This window comes from Opisthocomus hoazin, chromosome 14 (assembly GCF_030867145.1).
Source record: "Opisthocomus hoazin isolate bOpiHoa1 chromosome 14, bOpiHoa1.hap1, whole genome shotgun sequence".
Lineage (NCBI taxonomy): Eukaryota > Metazoa > Chordata > Aves > Opisthocomiformes > Opisthocomidae > Opisthocomus > Opisthocomus hoazin.
The window spans coordinates 20,238,437-20,258,925 of record NC_134427.1 but is presented as its reverse complement, the minus strand read 5'-3'; the positions used below and the strand labels follow the sequence as shown (position 1 = coordinate 20,258,925).

General features: G+C 44.3%; 1 protein-coding gene across 3 annotated transcripts in view; it reads left to right on the top strand.

Annotated features, from left to right (window-relative positions):
• The first annotated feature begins 3,282 nt into the window (after positions 1-3,282).
• CHRDL1 (chordin like 1) overlaps positions 3,283-20,489 on the top strand; it is a 44,833-nt gene continuing 27,626 nt past the window's right edge. For 2 of the 3 annotated variants that reach the window (XM_075435383.1, XM_075435382.1), the window contains exons 1-4: positions 3,283-3,634; positions 6,240-6,386; positions 8,319-8,431; positions 12,377-12,470. In XM_075435383.1, coding sequence (XP_075291498.1) covers positions 6,290-6,386; positions 8,319-8,431; positions 12,377-12,470 — 304 coding nt within the window. In that variant the 5' untranslated portion in view covers positions 3,283-3,634; positions 6,240-6,289. The remainder of the gene's footprint in view (positions 3,635-6,239; positions 6,387-8,318; positions 8,432-12,376; positions 12,471-20,489) is intronic. The other variant, XM_075435384.1, reaches the window with a different exon arrangement.

Sequence of the window (20,489 nt, the reverse complement as noted above, 5' to 3'; positions counted from 1 at the left end):
GGAATAAGACAGACTCTCTAACACGGGGCTGTGCTGGCTGTGAGACAAGGCAAAGCATAACGGGCTGCGGCAATACAAAAAGAGTACTAGCTTTTAATTGCACTTACTCCGCAGTGGTGCTTAGGCAGAGCTGGAGCAGAGGAACAGCTCGGGCACGGGCACAGCACTGCCAGGATCCAAGGGCGCTGGCGAACCCTGTCAGCTCAGCAAGAGGCCACCTGTGAGCACTGCGTTCCTGCGCAACGCTCAGCACGTGTCACATCGTCCTTGGGCCTAACGACCGAAACGCTGCGACGCTATGCCGTGTGAGGTGTCTGGCAAGAAACAGAGGCAGCCTTGGTACACGACCAGGAAGGAAGCAGACCATGAAAATTTTAAACTGCATCATCACTCAGAAGCCCTCAGGGGCACCGCAGCAACAGATGAACAGCACAGCCTGAGCAGCGGGATCAGGACTAGGAGGAAGACTAGGGCACCCTGCTCTTGGAAGTCTGGGCTTCCATCGCGTTGCTCATTCAGTGAGCCCTCGCCTGAGAGAAAGGCTCTTTCAGCCAATTCTCTACAATATAAATCTGCCAAAGAGTGGGAAAAGGGCTCCATTTTGTGTATTTCCATGTTCAGCAAAGGTCTTACACCTGAACTGGTATCTCCAGAGACCGTCAGACACCATCATCTTCTGAAACGGCCTTACAGAACGCAGTGGAAAGTGCTGGCATCTGCAGCAACTTTCCCACGGCACTCCTCAGGCCAAATAAGGAATTTCTTTTCAAAGAATCCCTCTGCAAAGAATTCAGGTCACGGAGTCTATAGAAAATATTTCATTTCTCATTACTACTACACTGACTATGCGTAAAGAGTACTGCAGTGATTACTATTGTCTTTATCTGCACACACGGGACTTTGCACCAACACAGAGAAGGAAATAGATGTGATGAACGCTGTCTAGAGGAAGTTAGGCAGAGCTGAGCAGCTGTGTTGGGTAAGTTGTGCTGGAGGATGTCTACACAGCAAACGTGAGCTCTGCCCAGGCCCAAAGCTGCGCCTACCAAAGTCATGTAGATGCTATAAAACCAAACTACCAAGCCTGCCTACAAGGACCTGTGGATTCCTATTCACGAAGATTTGCAACATCTCTTCTATTCTAAGCAGAATTACAAACTGCATATTTGGTTTTGAGTAACACTGAAGGAAATGGATACTCGCATTCCCCAGGATGCTTAAAGTCTTCTGAAAAGGACACCACGCATATGTTCCCTTCGTCCACTGTTCTCCATAAAGAAAATACAACTTCTAATCAATGACATCAATAACAGAACAAAAACCTCGCAGATTAGAGACTCAGCACGGAGAACCCAGCCTTCATCCAGCTGTAGTAACACAGGAATTCAGAAAATCAAAACATTCTGCTGGAATTTGGACAGCCTATGCAATGCCCCTTTTCTATAAAGAAATGTCATTTTAGCGATGTTACTAAGGGCATTTTAATATCTCATTAACTCCTCTGAAATCTGATGCCGTATTGGTTTAGCTCTAACACTGTAGGGAATGGACTGATTTTTGATTTGGAAGAAGAACTACCACACGCAGAGTCACCAGCACAACTTCAGCCTCCTGTATGGACAGCAGGACAGAAGGGCAGAGCTTCACTTGTAATTGCTGCACTAAATCCAAGAAACATCCTTGATGATGCAATCTAGTTTAAATTTAGAGCTATCAAGGGATGTACACAATCTACCGCATCTTGGACTGCTCCAGAAGCAAATCCCTTTCACAGTACGATCTTTATTTCACTTGACTTCATTTACCTTCGGGGTTACACCCTTCACGCCTAGGTTTCCTCGTGGTGTCTGAACTCAGTTTCTGCGACAAGACCAGTGGCACTAGTGAGGTGGTACTAGGGTAAGATTTGCCACTCCTTCGACACCTGGTGGGCTCCCAGGCAGCCAAAGGCAGCTCCTAGGAAGGCCCCTCCACCCCGCTGTCGAGGTCAGGGGCAGGACTCGAACTGGCTCTGGGTCTAGAGCTCTTTGCAGAACGTAACAGCGTTGGTTCAGTTGTAGATCTGAGTGCATACGCTGTTCATATGCCGTTTATCTCAGAGGTTGAGCCTGCACGATCTAACCCAGCACAACATCTACAGGAACAACATTACTACAGCTCTACAATTTAGGAGCATGTGTGTGCACACTTAACTCTCCTCTCTGTGAGTAGACAGGACCAGAGCTCGCACAGCTCCAATCTCTGCCTCCCAGTGCAAATCACTATTGTATTTCTGATTCACAGTTACCATTTGTTTTTCCATTTGCCCATCCCTGTTCCACATGGTGGCTCTTCCGAAACTATCCGCCTGCAGCAGGAGCCACCACATTCCGGACTCAGAGCTTTAAGGGATGGTTTTTCCTTAGGAACACGGAATGCTGGCTGTGCATAGCAAGGCAAAGAGCGGCGGAGTGACACAGAAGGAGGCATGGAACAGTCCTTTCAAAATGCTTAGCTCCAGAATGCCGTTTCTTTCTCTTTTCCTTTTTTAATATTAAGAGTTATAAAGTTGCATTTTACTAAGACACACAGCCCTGGTTACTCATGAAGTCCCACTACAAACCCCTTAGTAAGTCAACTGCTCTTTCCTCATGCTAGTAAAAGGTTTCACCATATGCTGTATTTTCAGTATTTTGTCCAGCAATGGAAGTTCTGCTCAATTTTCAGCCATCTGAAAATATCTGTGGAGCCCGGGAGGTGTATGACCTCCCAGCAGCGCTCCCCAAACACCCTGGTCCCAAACCAGGGGAAAAAGGTTGTAATTTGTTTCTCCCCATGATGCCTTTTCATACCTCATCCTTTTTCTCAGATCATTTGTCAAGGGTTCACTGATCTCTTCTTATTAGTTACAGGGGCTACAACGAGACAGAATGTTTGGCCAAGCATATAATGTCACGAGTCACTGGTTTAATTCAGTTCCACCAGAATCTCAGTGTGACCTTGGAACCTCCTAACACAGTAAATCAGAGCAGAGGGCATCAGCAGAGGGGCTCTGACAAATCCCAGCGGACTCTCCCTCCACCGGCTCTGCCCCGGAGGGCACCCCGCGCCTGAAGAGCCTACCCCGGGGGCAGGGAGCCCGCAGCTCTCTCTGCAGGCACCGCCCAGGTGCGGGTCCCGCAGGTGGCTCCCGCACGGCGGGGTTGGGGGGAGCCCCCCCCCGCCTTCCCTCCCGGCCCCCCGCAGCGGAGCAGACTCCTCCCCGGGCCGTCTCACGCAGCCGTGCCGGCCGCGGGAGGCGGGGGGCGGACCGGCGGGGCGCGGGTGCTCCCCTCCTCCAGTGCTGGCGGGGCTGCGGGGCAGGACCCGCCGCCAGCATCCTCCGGCCGCGGGGCAGGAGGCGGTGGCAGGTGCCCCGTCCCCGCAGCTCGGCCTTAGCGGGTGCCTCCCTCCCCGCTCCCCTCCGCCGGTCGGGGGCTGCCGGCGGCGGCGGTCGCAGGACCCCCCCCCCCCCCCTCCCACCTTCGCCACTGCGGGAGCGGAGACCGAGCGGCGGGCGAAGATTATGGCAACGTGAGCGGGACGCGGAGCCGCCCGGCCGAAGCCCACCCGCACCCCGCGGAACGGAGCGGAGCGGCCCCCGGCCCTGCCCCAGGTTTGTGAGCTTCGCTTTCGGGCGAGACCCCCGGGAAGGCGCCGTCCGAGCTGCCCCGGGAGCGAGGGTCGCGGCCCGGGCTCTCGGCCCGGCTCGCTTCGCCCTGCCGGGGGTCGGGCCGGCCGCCCCCTCGGCGGCACCGCGGGCACCTGGCCGGGCCCCGGCGGGCGCGAGGAGCCCCGCACTCCCCGGCGCTCGGACCGGCCCCGGCGCTCGACAGAAACTTCCCCGCCGGCCCCGGCGCTGCGGGGAGGCTCTGCGAGGCGAGCGGCTCCGGCCCCGCCGGCAGCCCGCCCGTCCCCCGCGCCTCACCGCGCCTCGCCCCGCACTCGCGTTAGCGGGCAGCCAAGGCCAGGCCGGCCCCCGCAGTCCCCGCGCCGGGCTCCAGCCCAGACCCCGCGCCGCGGTGCCTGCGGGAAGCGGGGCGCTTCCATTGTTTCTGCTGGGCAGCAAACGCACCAACAATTAACAGGTTAATCCTAAGTGAGACGATTTGAACGCGGGAATATTTTTAGGACGCTGCCCTTCGGGGAAACGCAGGGAGTGTGCTGACAGGGAGAAGTCTGTGTTTGTGTTTGGGGTAACAACAACACAGAAATGAAAGGGAGTGAAGCGAGAGATCAAAGCCCCCGTCCCGTTTCTGATTAACTCCTCCATCTCGCACTGCTGAGCGTCCGCGGTCCGGCTGCGGGACTGTGCTTCCTCCCGCAGACCTGCCGTCTCGGGCGGACGCGTTTCCGAGCCTTGCCTTTCCAACTGCCCCATCCAGCCCGCAGGTAAAGTGCTGCACAGGGGATGGCCGTGCTCCGGTTACAAAGATTATTTGCTGAAACGACCCCCGAGAAGGCCCGAATCTTTCACCGCTCCCGCTTCTGCTGGTCCGGTGACGCGCTGCTGTTGTTCTCGATGCACGCCTGATGGCCCGGGACTGGATTACCAGCTTTTATTTTCAAACAAGTTTTTAAAAGGTTGTTTGGCTTACAAGTGTCCTGTGTGATCTGAACACGTTGAAAGGAAAAAATGACTGAAACTTCTCTTCTGATATTGGAATATTATTCTCAGCTTCCAAAATAAATGGAAAGTTTTATTTTGTTACTGCTTAGGGAGTGAGCTTGTAAAATAGCATTATTTTGTTGAATGTTTTCGGATGCAATTTGCATTCTTGTGAATGAGCTTACTGAGTACAGAGAGAGGACTTGCAGAGATTTGATTAGTCAAGGAAGATGACCGTTTTGGTTGTGGTTTGGGAATGTAGAGAGCCCTTAAAGGCAATAAAAACACTCTGATAATATCAGATCACCCACCCTTTGTTGCAGTATCCCAGGTCTCAACAGTCTTAATAGGGAGATCTTCTTTTTAAGTGCTTGTTAACTTACTGCTTAGTTAATTTCTCTCAGTTATCCTCCACCTAATTGTGAATATACATATATAAATTATTATTTCTACTTTGGTTATCTGTGAGCTGAAACATATTAATGTACAGTTGTATTATTTACATGAGATCTGAAGAGGTCAAATTAGTTTACAAAGCAGATTGTTTATTTTTTCAATAGTGAATCTTTTTTTCTTTTTTAACTTTTGTAAAACCAATTGTGAATCCACATTAAGGCTCTTAAAATCAAACCCAGATCTTTCCAACACTGTAAATTGTGGGCAAGTATACTCTGGGAAGATGATACTTTTGCAGTGAATTCTGATAAACAGTAAAGCATCAACATACTCCTCAATTTAGAATCTTAGGTTGGCTATCAAAAATAAAGAAATTCTACTTTAGTTAGTTGTTTTCTCCCTTGGTTTTTTCATTATAAACTAATTCACCTTTCAAAAGCCAGAAAAAGATAAACAGAAGGGTGCACGCAGCACCGTACACAAGTACGGTACCATCTCTGCACCACCCAGAGAAGAACACATTAAGCTCTGCTCCATGTGCAGGATTTTGCCGTTAAAGATCTACAGGACTGAAGATGATATGTCACTCCCCCATTCTACTTTTAGATATCAAGGCAACGGAAGGGTTAACTCCAGAAAAATTAATTATACAGAATCCCGGAACAACAGTAGTTGGGAGAGGGCACAAGGGGTGAAGTGGGTAGTGGTGGAAGCTTGGTAGATGCAGTGAGGAAGACTACAGCGTGGCCAGCGCTTCGCCCTAGCCATGGGTTCCCGTAGAGCAGGGCCAATGCACCAGGTATACCCAAGGTTAATTCTGCGATGACGCAAAGGGGTTACAGCTGCTACCTGTATTTCCAAAGTTACATCCAAAAGAGCTGCTCAGCAAGAACCTCTCCCAAACTAGTTTCTTGTGAAAGACAACTTTAAGAATTCAGATTGCTTCCTTGCCAGATTTCTCTGCTTTGGAATAAAATAAGGACTTTAGTAGAAGTAATACCCAGTTTTCAGCTGTCATGAATGGGAATGTGGCCCCTTTTCCAAAAATGAAATAATCTGAAGCCAGATTTGTTTGCACGAAATGAAGATCCGTGATATAGACTGATTTTTTGGTTCTGGCAGTTTAGGATTTCTGTGTGCTAGATGAAATCATGTCAGAGAATGTAAGTATCTTACAGGATTTTAACTAATTAATTTAATCTTTTCTTCCCAACAGCTGAACATTCTCTGCTTTGGAGGCTCTTTCTCTTCCTTTTGTCGATAAAGATGAGAAAAAAGTGGATATTGGAGGATTTTCATTTTATCGTTTTCGGTGTGCTCTGTCTCCTTTTCATAAATGGAGGTAAACTAGAACAAGTAAAACGTAAGTAGACTCCAAAAAAAGCTGTCACATTCACCCAGATTTGATGGTTTCCTTCTATTTGACAGATGTGGTTCAGAAAACATCTTCAGACAGGAATGTCCTGCCCTGTGGAGCTGCGTTCAAACCCTTCTAACATTCTTCCTCCTCCTAATCCCACATTTAGTAGACTCGGGTCACACCCACGTTTGGGGCACATTTTCCTGAAGCTGTACAGGTTTCATTGCGTCATAAAGAACATAACACATCAGTTGGAGAATCTGTTTTATTTCAAATATCCTGAATCGAGAGAGGCTTAGTTCCATTTTAGTGACCTTTGTAAACATCTGACAGATTACAGATTATCTGGATTTTGTCCCATGTGTAAGACTATTGTGCTGGAGTTTTCAGCTAGTTTAAAGCTCGTCCAAGACTGTTCTGTTGTGTTCCAAAAACAACCTCATATGAACTCGATTAGATACATCCTTTGAGAAAATTAAGAGTCTAAGCACTGTCAAAAACTTGATGAGCAGAAGTGAAAAGAATACAAACAAAACAAAGGGAGTATTTCTACAAACCCTGTCATCCGTGGGAGATGTTAGCACATTTCAGAAAGCGCGGCAAGGAGGAAGAACTACCCAAATAAGTCCAGGAGTTATCAACTGCTACAGCCTGGCTGCTAGCTCTCTGGAATGCTCTCCCCACCTGCACAGGCTGGGTTTTGGCCTTCTGCTTAAAAAAGACATTGTTTGCCCTTGAGAAGTAGTTACAATTTCCAGCCTCCGTGTCAGCAGCTTCTGCTTCTAGGGAGGTAGGTGCAAAAAAAAGAAAAAAAAAAAAGAAAAAAAGAGAGAGTGAGTTCCAAAAGGCCACCTTCTCCCTCCGCTGACCCTACTCACACGAAAGCACTGTGCAGGTATCCCTGTTCAGAGGGTCTCAGTGTGAGAAATTGCCAAACTCCACTTTGGCCATTTGCTTTTTCAGATCCTGCATTTCATTTGTCGTGCTTTTGTGTGAATTGAAAGCAGGTCACTTCACCATTGCCACTAATAACCCCTACCTCTTGCCACCTTCTTTTAGCCCAGTAAATGTGAAGGATGTCCCTTGCCTGGATTATCACTGGGAAGACAGGTGTTTTGTTTGATACCCTGATCTATACTGAGGGTGATGAATTAAGCTGAATTTGGACATCATTAAGGCAAGAGGAAGGACTTCTCTCATGGAAACACATGAGAAACACCCTTTATATTGAAGAGATTTGAGTTTTAAATGTGAAACCATAATGTGACAGGGAGAGACAGGGCAGTAGTGTCTGATAGGTAGATGGACGTCTGCAAAACTCCATCTGCAAGATTAGAAGTGCTGAATGGGCAGAAAGATCTTAAAATATTTTGAATGCTGATGCATCTGTAAGCCAGCACAAATGGTTCTGAAATACTGGGACAAAAGTCTTTTTTATTAGGTGGTTAAAATATGGAGATACTGAACATGCGGTGTGAACACATTGCATTTATCTTCCGTCTGCAGTCCCCTTGTTCAAAATCTCTCAGCTGCACAACCTGGGATTTTCCTGAGTTGAGCCAATTGCTTTGGTTTTGCAGTGAAAAGGTTTTGTTTCCTATAAACGTGCCTGAGCAAGCAAGCACTTTACTTTTGTTACCTAAATGGGATCTTAGCCTGTGTTTTTGCAGGTGAAAGGATAAACTCACGCTGTATGAAAGCCATTTTGTCAGCTTTTTCAGGAGCTGCAGTTTTGGAAAGATGGGAGGCCATGTCATTTGTTTTGGTGTGGGAGGTTAGAAACTACAGCACATGAAATTAAGGGCACTTCCATTGTGTGATTCTCCAGGGAAAGAAAAAACAGTCTACAGAAAACACTGCACACCTAAAAACACTTTGTAAGTGCGGAATGGGAGCATTCATTCATAGCTCTTTCGATTCTTTACTGTTTTACAGATTCAGATACATACTGTGTGTTTCAAGATAAGAAGTATCGTGTAGGAGAAAGATGGCATCCTTATCTGGAACCCTATGGCCTTGTTTACTGCGTTAATTGTCTTTGCTCAGAGGTAGGACTGCTGAGTTATTGATCCTACAACTCCTTCTGCTTGCTTAATTGACTGGAATCCTTTATGTTGTATCTACAGTTTGACAAAGCCCAAACCTGTTCTCAGTAGTGGCTCCTGACCACGCTGCAGGAAATAGAGGCAGGTGACCCTAGCGAAGGGAAAAGATTAACAGAGAAGGCCAGTGCTGGCGAAAAATACTTGCATGGGGTAGACAAAGCAGCTCCTTCACTAGCCAGAAGCTTTGTCAACACTGAGCATTACATCTTGAATAACTGGACCCCACGACCTAAATAGAATCCTTGCAGTTCCATCAATATGGGTGGTTGTGCTGAACCTGAGTTTGGCAGTGGTTCGATCCGTGTGCAGTGCCGCATCTTCAGAGGCGCTTCCACAGCCAAAGCATCTGCTGCCCGAACGTGTGCCGAAGGAGCAGACTTGGATATCGCCGTTTGTAAAAATCTATGAAGCAAGAATGTGATGCTGAAAAATGAGAACAGCATATGGGGAGCAGAGAGAATTGGGTAGGACGTGAAAGCACAGGTCCTTGGCTACCATCAGTTGGCGCCTGATACGAAGACACAGCAGTCTTAGATGCCCTAAGTATGTCATATACTGGGGAGGGGCAGGAAAATGAGGGCAGAATATGTCGCTTAGAGTTCTTTAAAATGACTAAATGATAAGGGATCTTAATCACTACCACATGAGGTGCTCCAGGTGCTGGGTTTTATCTGCTGCATTTAATGCAGAATAAAGTTTTCCTGGCTTTTTTCTGCCCTGCAAGTCTAAAATATTGGGCCCCTGTGCACCATTTGCTCTGAGGGATCTGCTACTACGATTTAGTGTGGAGATGCACAAACAATAGTCCCACAAGCTTGGCTGCATCTCAGTTCTGTGCAGCAGACATCTGTAAGAGAAAAAGCAATGTAGTAGGAAGAAAAGGAAAAGTCCCTGGTTATAGCAAAAAGGAGTTTCCACTCACTTTTGCTGATCTATACGCAAAGTTGAAAACTCCCTCAGAGTCCATGTGTGGTAAAACATTCATTAAACTGCTGGAAGGCTGTCTTGGATGGGGATGAACTTTGCTGGAAGCCCTAGAGTTTTGGATACAAATCATTGCTCGGTGATTTTTAGGAAGATGTTAGATGGGAAAGTGCATGGAATGCTCCTCTAGAGAACAGCACTGCTGTGATGCAGGCATACCTATGCACCGTGAGGCTCCAACAACCGGAGTGTATTTTATTTCTTTCCTTTGCACATGGGCATGGAAGACCAGGGTGACAGTTCAGGGCAACAAGGTTCGTAAAGAAGGAAGCTGCTTGTGGCAATTATCAGTGCATGCAACTCAGAACTGGTGCTGGATTCTACTTCCTTGCTTGCTCTGTTTTACCTTTTTTGTACCGTGAGGGTGCAAAATGCAACTTGGGGTTATTTCAGCAGTGAGGAGGCTGAGGGATTTCTGGGATGTGACTTTTGTTGCATGGAAGGAAGATGCCAAGTAACAACTGCAGCATCCAGCCATTCATTTGAGCTTTGTCCTGGCCAAAACAAATGCCCTCAGAACACGGACCTACAGTAAAAGCTCCAGGTCATCAGGAAACTCTCAATAATTTACAATTTGAACAAAATTAAGGCTAGACAAAGCATTAGAAAACGTGCCATGACATAGCACAAGCACAGACCTTAAACCAAATATTACAGCATAAAAAATGAAACTTCAGTGTGCCACCGACGGCAAATAGGAGAGACCTAAGCGTAACCCACCTGTGACTGCCTGGCTGTAAATCAGTGAAGCAAAGGATGTGTACAGAGTCTGAAGCGGCAACCTGCTCCCTCACACTGCAGAGAAAAGCAAAAAAATCCCCAGGGGGTTTCATCACCAGTGTGACCAGAATGTCTTTGCTGGCCTCAGACGTCATGATCTGTATGATCTCTGCACAGTACAAAACTCAGGTGGTATCAGCCAGGCAACAGCCCGAGATCTCTGCTCCATCTCCAAACAACAGTCTGTCCGTCCTCGCCCCCAACACACAGACCTCTAATAGTTAAGAAAAAGGCGAGACAAATTAACTAAACAGAGGCCAAATTATTCAGCCTGGGATTAAAAAAAAAAAAGCCTTCCTGTGTTTGTGTGTATGTAGTATTGTATTTTTACAAGTTATAATTCACATACTTAAACCAGAATAAAACTAAACATAATTCAGTGTTCTCACCCTGTTCCCCCTTTCTTTTACAACCCCTCCTCCCCCTCCAATACACAGTGGAGACTGTTGACAGTAATGGGTTAATTGGAGCACTCACAATTTGTCAGATCATTATTTTACTCTTTAAAATACAGCAGCTTTTTGCTTGTGTTCCTAGTCAGATCTGTAGACCTCAGGGGCTAAAATGAACGTTCCCCACACTTGGCACTGATAACACAGCTCGGGAAGAGAGATGCGTTATTACTCCTTGGGTATCTGATGCAGAAATGCTAACCGTGGCCCTGATTCACGGAGGACTACAGGAGCTGAAGTCCTACTCTATTCAGCAGGGCTCGGTCTCCCAAATACCACGGTGAATCTAAGCACAAGATCAGTCTTGGCAAGCGCAAGAAAACAGTTCTGTCCTGCTGCAAACAGTGGAGTGCTACAGGCAGCACCGAGGAGCGAAGAAGGCCTGCAGAATTTTTATTACAGCTGATCATGCACGGAAAGTAAACATTCACCTCGGGAGGCTTCATAGGACTAATAACGAAAAGGGGAGTGAGGCCATGGAACAAGGCAAGGAAGCAACACGGAGCCAGGCCAGCGGGCAATGCCAGCCCTTCTTCGACTGCAGTGCTTTACAGGCTCTCAGGTGATGGGCAAAGAGCTGTGCAGGCCACTGATAGTCCCTGTCCCGCCAAGAGTCTACAGCCTAAAATTTGCTCCTCCTCTATAAAATCAGTATATTTCATTTCAGTCATCATTGGAAACAGATGGTGGTATCATTTTTAGTGTCTCTTTCCAAAGCAGATGCACAAATGTAGTTTGTGGGTAGTAATGATCTAACAGTACGATTCCAGCCTGTGGTCTGCAGATATTTAGGAGTCAATGGATTATTTTGGAAGAGATGGCTAGAAAAGCCTGTACATACGCTGTTTAAGGAAGTCTGCACCTCCTCTGGAAAGATTTCAGTGCTCCAGAAGGCATATGAAAATGAAGTGGGTTTATTCCTGACACCATCTAAAACCAGTCACAGCATAGTATCAGTGTTCATGCTGAAAGATCTTTCTTGCTATAAACATGAGCAACTCAGAGGTAAATTAGGAGGATGAATTATAGATGGGAAATGGGAATTTGAAATGGATAGTCTTTTCTGGTTGCAGACACTGGAGAATGAAAATTCCCTGTGTTTTAATTATAAATCAAACTTAGATGTGGTCAAATAGAATATATGTTAATGACATGAATAATGAACACTATACCCAAGACTCGCTCGTATTTCTTAGAAAAATGGCTACTTCCCAACTGGTGCTTTTTGTCCTCTGGGGAACTCATAAAATGAAAACAAAAGATTCTCCACAGTTTTTAAGAACAATTACAGACGCTATTGTCTCTCGCAGTCTTGAACTAACCCTCAGTAGGGGATATCTCAGAGACCTACCGTTCATTATCTGTGCCTTAGTTTTGGAAATGCAATTCATAAGCATAATCTGCTCAAAAGAGAAACACAAATGGAAGATTGTTGCAATCCATTTTCAGGCACTTCCTCTGATTTTAAGCTTTGTATGGATTTCTGCTACATTCTGACCTCCAGCATAAATTCAGAGGAAGTGAAAGTAATCTGGGCTTACCCTGATGTGACTGAAATCAGAACGTTGTAAAAAGGCATTTGTTTTTAAAATACCTAGATGCTGAATAGAGAACACAGAAATTTGTAAGACAGCCCATTTTAGTAAAGTATTGTATTGTGTTCCTCCTGCAGAATGGAAATGTGCTGTGCAGCAGAATAAGATGCCCAAGTCTCCACTGTCCTTCCCCTGTGCATGTACCACAGCTGTGCTGCCCGCGGTGCCCAGGTAATTCCTATTAATGACATACAGTCCTTTTTGAAAGAGTTATTTAATATGCTGAGTAACAGCAAAATTAGATGTCTATGCTGGAAAACTTCTGAGAAGTAAACATCCTTCTATATCCATTTAGGTCAGGAGAGGCTTGTTCTTCAGTAAGTTACAGTATTTTCCTGTGGTGGCTTCTTTTTAGGAAATCAGAAGTATAGAATTGGGAAGGGATCAGGTAAGCTACCAAGTCCAGTCCCTTACGGTCCAGGCAGAAGGTTTCACTGATGGGGTCCGTGGACTATCTGCTCCCCACTCCTTCCCTTATCTCTAAACTCCGTCACAATAAAACCCCATGCCAGAAACTTCCTAGGTTTCAGCTTTTGGTGCTTTTCATAAGAGCAGGCTAAAATACATGGTTATTTGCAATGGTTCTCTGTTAACAAGCAATTCAAAATTGCTGTGGCAAATGTGCATTTGTGTAGTATCACTGTACAACCAGTCTGGTACTGTTTGCCTTTTACATCTCAAATCCAGGCATAGCTTCATAATTAGTAGAGACTGTTGTAAATCATAGAAGCAGTGCTGTAGCAGTTTATGACTATATAAATCCAATTGGATACTGTATAGTAAATTCCTCCAGACTGTACATTTATTATAGGCTCATTATTAAGAGCCACTGTATGAAAGAGACTAAGCAGGATCTTTCACGAGGCTGTTACAACATTCCCGACATGGCCTAATGGCTGGTAGATTTGACTGGAGCTTTTCCCTAAATGTCTGTCTTAGTGGCACCCCTCATTTCCACTTATAAAAGAGTATTCATGCAGCATCATAGAAAGGGGTTTTATTTTACTTTCTCCAGAGAGTTTCATTGTCTGAGGAAAACAGCTGTTCCCTGACCAAAACCCGCGAGCCAGAGGCAGTGCGCAGTGGTGGAGGGACATGAGTGCACAAGTCAGTTTGCTGTTCAGCTGCAATTGCAGTGTGTTCATTGCACTTACTGGAGAATAAATGGCACCCGGCCATCGATTTTTGGTAGGATTCATCTGTCCTGACAATTATATACATCTGTCTATCAGATGTGTATATCAATATCTGATCTAGGTACCTAGGATCCTTTTTCAACCAGTGATGAGGAAGAAGCATTTCAAGCATGTAACTCATCTGATGCCTAATGCCACTCTTCTTGTCTCCTGGGATGAGGTTCATCCCATTCAACTTCAGATCTAATACTTTGGCATCTAAGATAGAGTTTTATCTATAATGGTCTAATACATAGGAAAGAAAGTTTGCAAGGTAGTATGCTTTATTTGACCAACTAGTACTGTTAGATTAAGTGGTGAGACACTGGGAATATGAACCCCTCTTCTCTTTTCAGATCAAAAGAAGGACTGGTGTGCCAGTGTGCCCAAAATCTGGTCTGGTTTTCCAGCTAATCTAAACTTCAGTTGGCAAGGGAATCATGTAGATACCCTTTATAGCTGCTGGAAACATGCTGTCCCCAGAGGGTGATTCATCCTCTTACCCAGAACGAGAAGAATTTTTCCCTGGAGATGCCTGTCTCCGTGCACTGATTATTGAGGGAGCACAGGCACATAGCTTACGCTAGAGGCTTACTTTTTTGACAGCTTAAGTTAAATCACAGAAATCCCACTCTCAGTATGTAATTGGCATTTGGGGTCAGGAACTTTTTCTTATTTTCTTTTTTATTTTTTTAAGTATCTCTGTACAGTATTTAGTATAGAAACATAAATGCTTCTAGATTGACTGGTTTGGCTTCAAGTGCTCTTTGGCAGTGAACTGTTTGGCTTTTTTCTCTTCATGAGGCTGTAAATGTCGTGATACCTATCAAGATTTGAGAACATTCTACAGTGACCTAGAAAGAGTAAGGGCCCCTGTAAACTCTCAAATTCTTCTTATCAAAGTAAGTTCTTGCTATTCACAGTCTTCAGCTAGAATTTGGTACTGGTGTTTAAACTGATAAATCCAGAAACTTATCAAAAAGAGCCTTTCCTGAATTGCGATCCATTACCTTCTCTTAACTGCTCCTAGAATCTATCTATAGTCTATCATCTGCTACATGTGCTGGGCCATTCAACTGCTAGCTGGGCAGCATCTCATTAAAAATAGGAGTCCCACTAAGGTCTATTTTTTCCCTAATTGAATCTGTAATTCAGATAGATCTGCACCAACATTAGGCAAAAGAGGACCAGGAATCTTCTGTGATTTCAGGGTTTATTTGCATTCTGCTTTCTGCAGTGATTATGCATATCGTATTTGGTGCTCTGTCTTCTGTGTTAATGTTAATGACTGATCTGAATAGGAATCTCAAGCATTCTTGTGCATCTTATGCCAGCTTTCCATTCCTATGTGTCTGGCACACAATGTCTTTTGTCCAGCATCCCATGATATGCAGGAAATTCACTTCTCTGGTTGCCCTGGTTATTTTTTAATGGAACGTGCTAGAGCTCTGGCCATTAGCCATCCATTCGACTTACTCTCATGAATGCTCATTATATTCTGTCATGTGTGTTTCCCCCCAGTTTCTCAGGCTGCATTTCAGAAATGAGTAGTGCTAGTCACGCTGACTTTGGGCTCTTCCTCCTGCCTTTCTGCAGGCCTTGGGGAGTGTTACTGCCCAAATAACTGCCTCCTTATTTAACGAAGCAGAGGTAATGCCAGGAGACAGCAACTTTCACTGGAAACTGAACTTCATAACTACCTAAGTGGAGGAGCTGTTGAAGGGATTCCTTTGAGAAAAGTTGGCACTGCTCTCCCCTTGGAATTAATGTCTCCTGCATCCATAGTGACACTGGACCTGCTGACACAAAGAGATGCAGTGTTTGTATCCTGCCTCCCTGGCACCAGCCACCATGAATCTTAAGTAGTTGTCAGACATAGGTTATGAAGCATCTTCTGCTTTTCACCAGTGGTTCAATCCTACCAGCTTCTACACACATTCACTGCTAACTTTTTTTTTTTTAATTTTTTTGAAGTCTACTCTTTCTAGCATTGGCAAAATCCAGACTTTGTGTCTTATACAGAACTAGATATTCCTCCCTTTTGTAGCTCTGAAAAGTATTTTACTATCTGAATTAGATTCTTATCATCACACATATGTAACCAAAAGTACTAGATTCACATTCATTGGGACTCTTTTTACACACTGGTGAGACCCAAAAGGACATCACATGCTTCTGAGCTTGAACTCATTCTTTCCAGCTTAGGATGCTCCAGGCAGTGTCAGAGGAGAGGTGATTTATAGAGTCAGGGAGAGAATTCACCATCATTCTTAGAGCTGCATCAGCTCTTGAGCTAGAGTGGACTTCAGCCCTCCTGCCTCCTGTCATGAAAATAAACTTCGTGGAGAAGTTCTTCAGGCATTTAGCTGCAGCTGTCTTTTATGGCACTACTATGGACAGTGCTTTGACAAACCGAACATTTATTGTAGATCGTATCATTTCTACAGGGAACGATTGTGAATCGAAGCATTTAGAGTCTAGTTAAAGATCTAAAATTTTTGAGTAACTCTGGAATATGTAAATCTAAGATGTGGGAAGCTTACATCAGAAGCAAAAATGCAAAATTGCAGGATTTAGAAAGGGTTTCCATATTCCACTTGGTGATTTGATTTCTCAGCAGATAAGGCTCCACAGTGATGTATGAATCGGCCATCTGGCTCCAGTATTTTTTAAGCTTGCTGCCCCAAATAAACACGCTGGCTTCCAAGAACGTTCATGATTAGTAACACATTTAAGTTTAAGCTCCTCTGGTATTATGATTTTTCTGTATCAAATTCAAACCACTTTTCTGATGTACTTTTCGTTGTTCTTTAGATATTGAAATAACAACAAAATGCCAGGTGGTACCTATATGCATAGCTGGACTAAATACAAAGATGGACCAGATCAGGTATCTCCCAGTAGTGGTCTGAGAACATAAACTAAAAATAACGGAGGCTGTGTCTGCACAGTAGACTGCAGCATGACTCAGTAATACCTGTATCTTTGAACTAGCTGTTTTAGATCCTGGAAGCAGCCTAGTTAGGACAGTGCAGAACTCGCTGCACTGCAAGACTCGCTCAAGAAGCAGGAAGAATGCACCTGCAATGAGCTCAGTGCTACCTCCTCTCAATTCCTTCCAGTAACTGAGCTAGTCCCCTGCACTCTGTAGTGCAGATATTCTTCAAGACTCAGCTGTGCAAGGTGCTGAGCATGTACACCACCTGTTGACCTGACACACATCGTATATGTGAAACACAGAAGCATGTGCACAATTCAATGCATCTTGCACTGAATTACAACCAAAATCTTCAACCTGGGCAGTTGGAAAGGTCTGGTGGAATGATCTGCCGCTGCAGAATGCACACTAAATAAACCATTTGGTGAAGAGGTTTGGGGTTCTACCCAGCTCATCATCAGAGCTCCCAGACTCTCAGTTCTAGTCTTCTCACACTTCCATTCAGAAAAATCCAATCTATTTCATAAATATTTGTGGGATGGAGGCAGGCGTATTGTGCCCAGCCTTCCATTCTCTATGCAATTCTTGTTGCTACCATCTACCCTTCTCATATCACTGTGAGAAACTCATAGCTCAGAAGTTACAAGGAGTTTTAATTGCCTTAAATAGATGGGTGTGAAGACTGAGTAGAAAAGAGAAAAAAACATACAAATGTGGGAATATTAAGAGGTGTTCCAGTGGTCTCTTACTGAGCAGATATTGTTTTCCATGCTGTTAGTAAAAGAACAGTTGTTACCACCCATATAAAACTTACCTCTGTTGACTGATACTACACCCCTGAAATTAAAGTCAGAAACTTCATCTCCTGAATTCCAGACTGAAAACAGACTATTACAGCAACACTCAAGATCAAGAATTTTTATGAGCAACCTGTCAAAGGTCATATCATCCTTCTAAAAGTTGTGCCTGAACCAATACGTGTGTTTCAAACACCTAAATATTTAATGAGAATTTGGAGATGGATCCAGACTTCACGTATGACTTGCAAAACTTTATAACTCTCCACTGTCCAAAAGATCCGATCTCTGCCCTGCCATGAAAGATCCTCCAGGTTCTCAACCCCAACAAGTTGCAAACATGGAAACCCTTTTCTTTTCTGTGTGTTAATTTGTCCCCTATTGCCTAAGTTCCCAGGCAGCAGAATTTCTTCATGAACTGTGCTGTCAAAACACCCACTTTCTGTCTTAACCCCATAAAAAGATGTGAGACCATTGGTCATGCAGCAGTACAAACAATCTCTGAGCTTGTGACTTCCTTTCTCTTATACGGTGGTGAAAGGATTAAGGAAGAGAACATAGGGAGATTCTCATGAGAAGAATGATATGCAGGCAGCATTTCTTTCTTTCATGATTCTTCCTGAAACTTGAATTTGACAGTAGCAAATATTATAGCTACTGAAAGCTGATACATGCTGTGTTGATACATGCTGTATTTTGAGACGATAATTATAAAAGACATCTTACAAAGGTGCCTCCTAAAGGCCTAGATGTAGTCTGTGAGGTGAAAACAACAGAGCAATAACAGCTGTCATTTGTTGAAAGACTTGGTACATTATGGAGAAACCTTATAAAATCCATCACTTGTGGAAAACAACAACAGCCTGTAAGTGACTTTGATACTGAATTCTTAGTGTGCTGCACACAGCTGATGGGAGCACTGTGCTTGACACATGAAAGGCACTCTGGCTAGCAGGGATTAAGGAATGGCGGAGGACAATCTCTGTGTAAATCCTTGATTGAGAATGGTTAAGTCTTGGCAGAAATGTTCAGATGAGAAAAAATCTAAGGCAGAATGAGCACCAGTAAAGTCAGCTATTGAAAGCATAGCATTATAATAACTGGGGTTCCCTTCACACATCTCTTTTGTAGCCAACACCAGTTAGCACTGGAGGAGTTCAAACATCTGACCTACATGTCACCTACAAAGTCTAATCTATCACTGACAGCACAGTGTACCACATGTACAACTGAAAGCCCCTGGAAGTGTCTCCATACAAAACCACAGTGCTAAAAAATGAGGAAAAAGAAAACTCACTATGCAGAAAGAGATTTCTGTACTTTTGGAATATGATAGTGGGGAAACTTCAGGAATAATCAACATTAATGAATGAACTGCAAAGCTTGAAAGTCCTACTGGTTTTATGCTTTGCATGTACAACAGTATCCACACTTCTGGAAGAAGCTGAATTGTCTGTGAGATAATACAAAAAGCTAGACTCCTGAAAGTCTTGACCATTTGAAACCACTATCCATGCTTGTCTGAACTGTTCATCCAGAGAATAAAATCTATATATTCTGTACCTGATGCATGGCATATAACAAGTTCATCACCACCTTAGTAATGAGTCCTATCCATGCTTGTCTGAACTGTTCATCCAGAGAAGAAAATCTATGTATTCTGTAACTGATGCATGGTATATAACAAGTTCATCACCACCTTAGTAATGAGTCCTACAAGGATTGTCTTCCTGACACCAAGGAATAGACAGTTGGCGCTCAGTTAACAGTCCATTGACAGAACTATGAGTTTGGAGCTACAGGCACATCTTGGGTTTTAGAAAAACTGGCCACATTTTCAGCGTCCTGCCCACTGCGTCATGTCTGACATGAGCCTCAGTTCAGGGAAGAAATTGTGCATACTCAGCTCCCCTTCAGTGTTCACCTCCACCTTCCCTTGTTACTTTACCTCAGCATCTGAATCTCGAGACCTTTAATCCATGATGTGGCACTGCCTGCAGGCCCAGTAGCTATGCCTTCACTGCCAAGCTCTGCACTTTTCAGAAAACGAAAAAGAAATAAAAAATAACGTGTGACCCAAGCCCTTGGCAGTCACGGTAGAGGAGACTGTGGAATATGTATGCCAACATACAAAGCAGCTGATAGTAATAACTGGAGGACTACTCACTATTATCTATTGATAAGAGCAAATTTCAAATTTTTCCAGTCTGCATTTGGTTCCTGTGGAGGTACCACTGAATTACAAGGCCGTGCTTTACAGTTGCTCCACATATACAAACGAGGTGGATTTTCATATCTGGATATGAAAGACTCACAGAATGTTACAAAGCACTAGACATTAGTGAGATGATCTGGTTTTTGTGTAGTCCAAACAATGGGTGGCTATCAGATAGTTCAAATAAATTGTTTATTTGGAATCAAATTTGATTTGGAAGTAAATTTGATTTGGAAATATCATCATATAGGCATTTCTGGGAGCTGTCTATTTTTTTCCTGTTGATGTGCGCCCAGATAACTGAGTTTGTTTTGTGATTTGCCTTTGTTACTAGCTTCGTAAGGAATGTTTGCTATCACAGCCAGATTGAGTTTATCACATGTTTCCATTCTGCTTTTTTAACCTTAAAAATTAAAACAATCTATCTGTAAATCAGCGTCCAAAATGCACTGAAAAAATACGTATCTTCCCACATGGATGACAGAACTAGAACTTCCATTCTTTGGACTGACGTGATAGGGTAGGATAGGCTGCTCAGAGTTTTTCCAAGATAACTTCCAAGAGCTTCAGAGATGCTTCAGAGAGGATTGAAAATGCACCAAGGCTTCATGCAATTTGTTTCCTTGGCTGTGAGAGTGATTGGAAGGTTCATACAATAGCTCAGCCTTAGAGTAGGAATTAAAATGGAGCAACCTAGAAAGTGTTTTATGACTCCTTCAGAGTTTTGCTGGGCAATATTTTATGCCACTATAAAAGAAAACACAGGAAATTAAGCTGCAGAAAATATATTAAAATAATGCAAAGAGCTTGACTTTAGCCCTGGAAAGCTAAAAAACAACCAACAGCCTTTGGGATGTTTAAACTGAAACTACATCTTTCCCTTGAATCTGTATGAGAGGTCGTACTGCCTAGATAAGGTGCTACCTAGTTCCTTCAAGCAGTGAGTTTCATACACCTTCTACCGTCTGACCATATTAAAGACTAGCTGTTGTGATTAACTCTGAATTACCTTGGAGTTTTTAGAGCTTAACCTGGTCCTTGAAGTTATTTTAATGTAAAGCATTT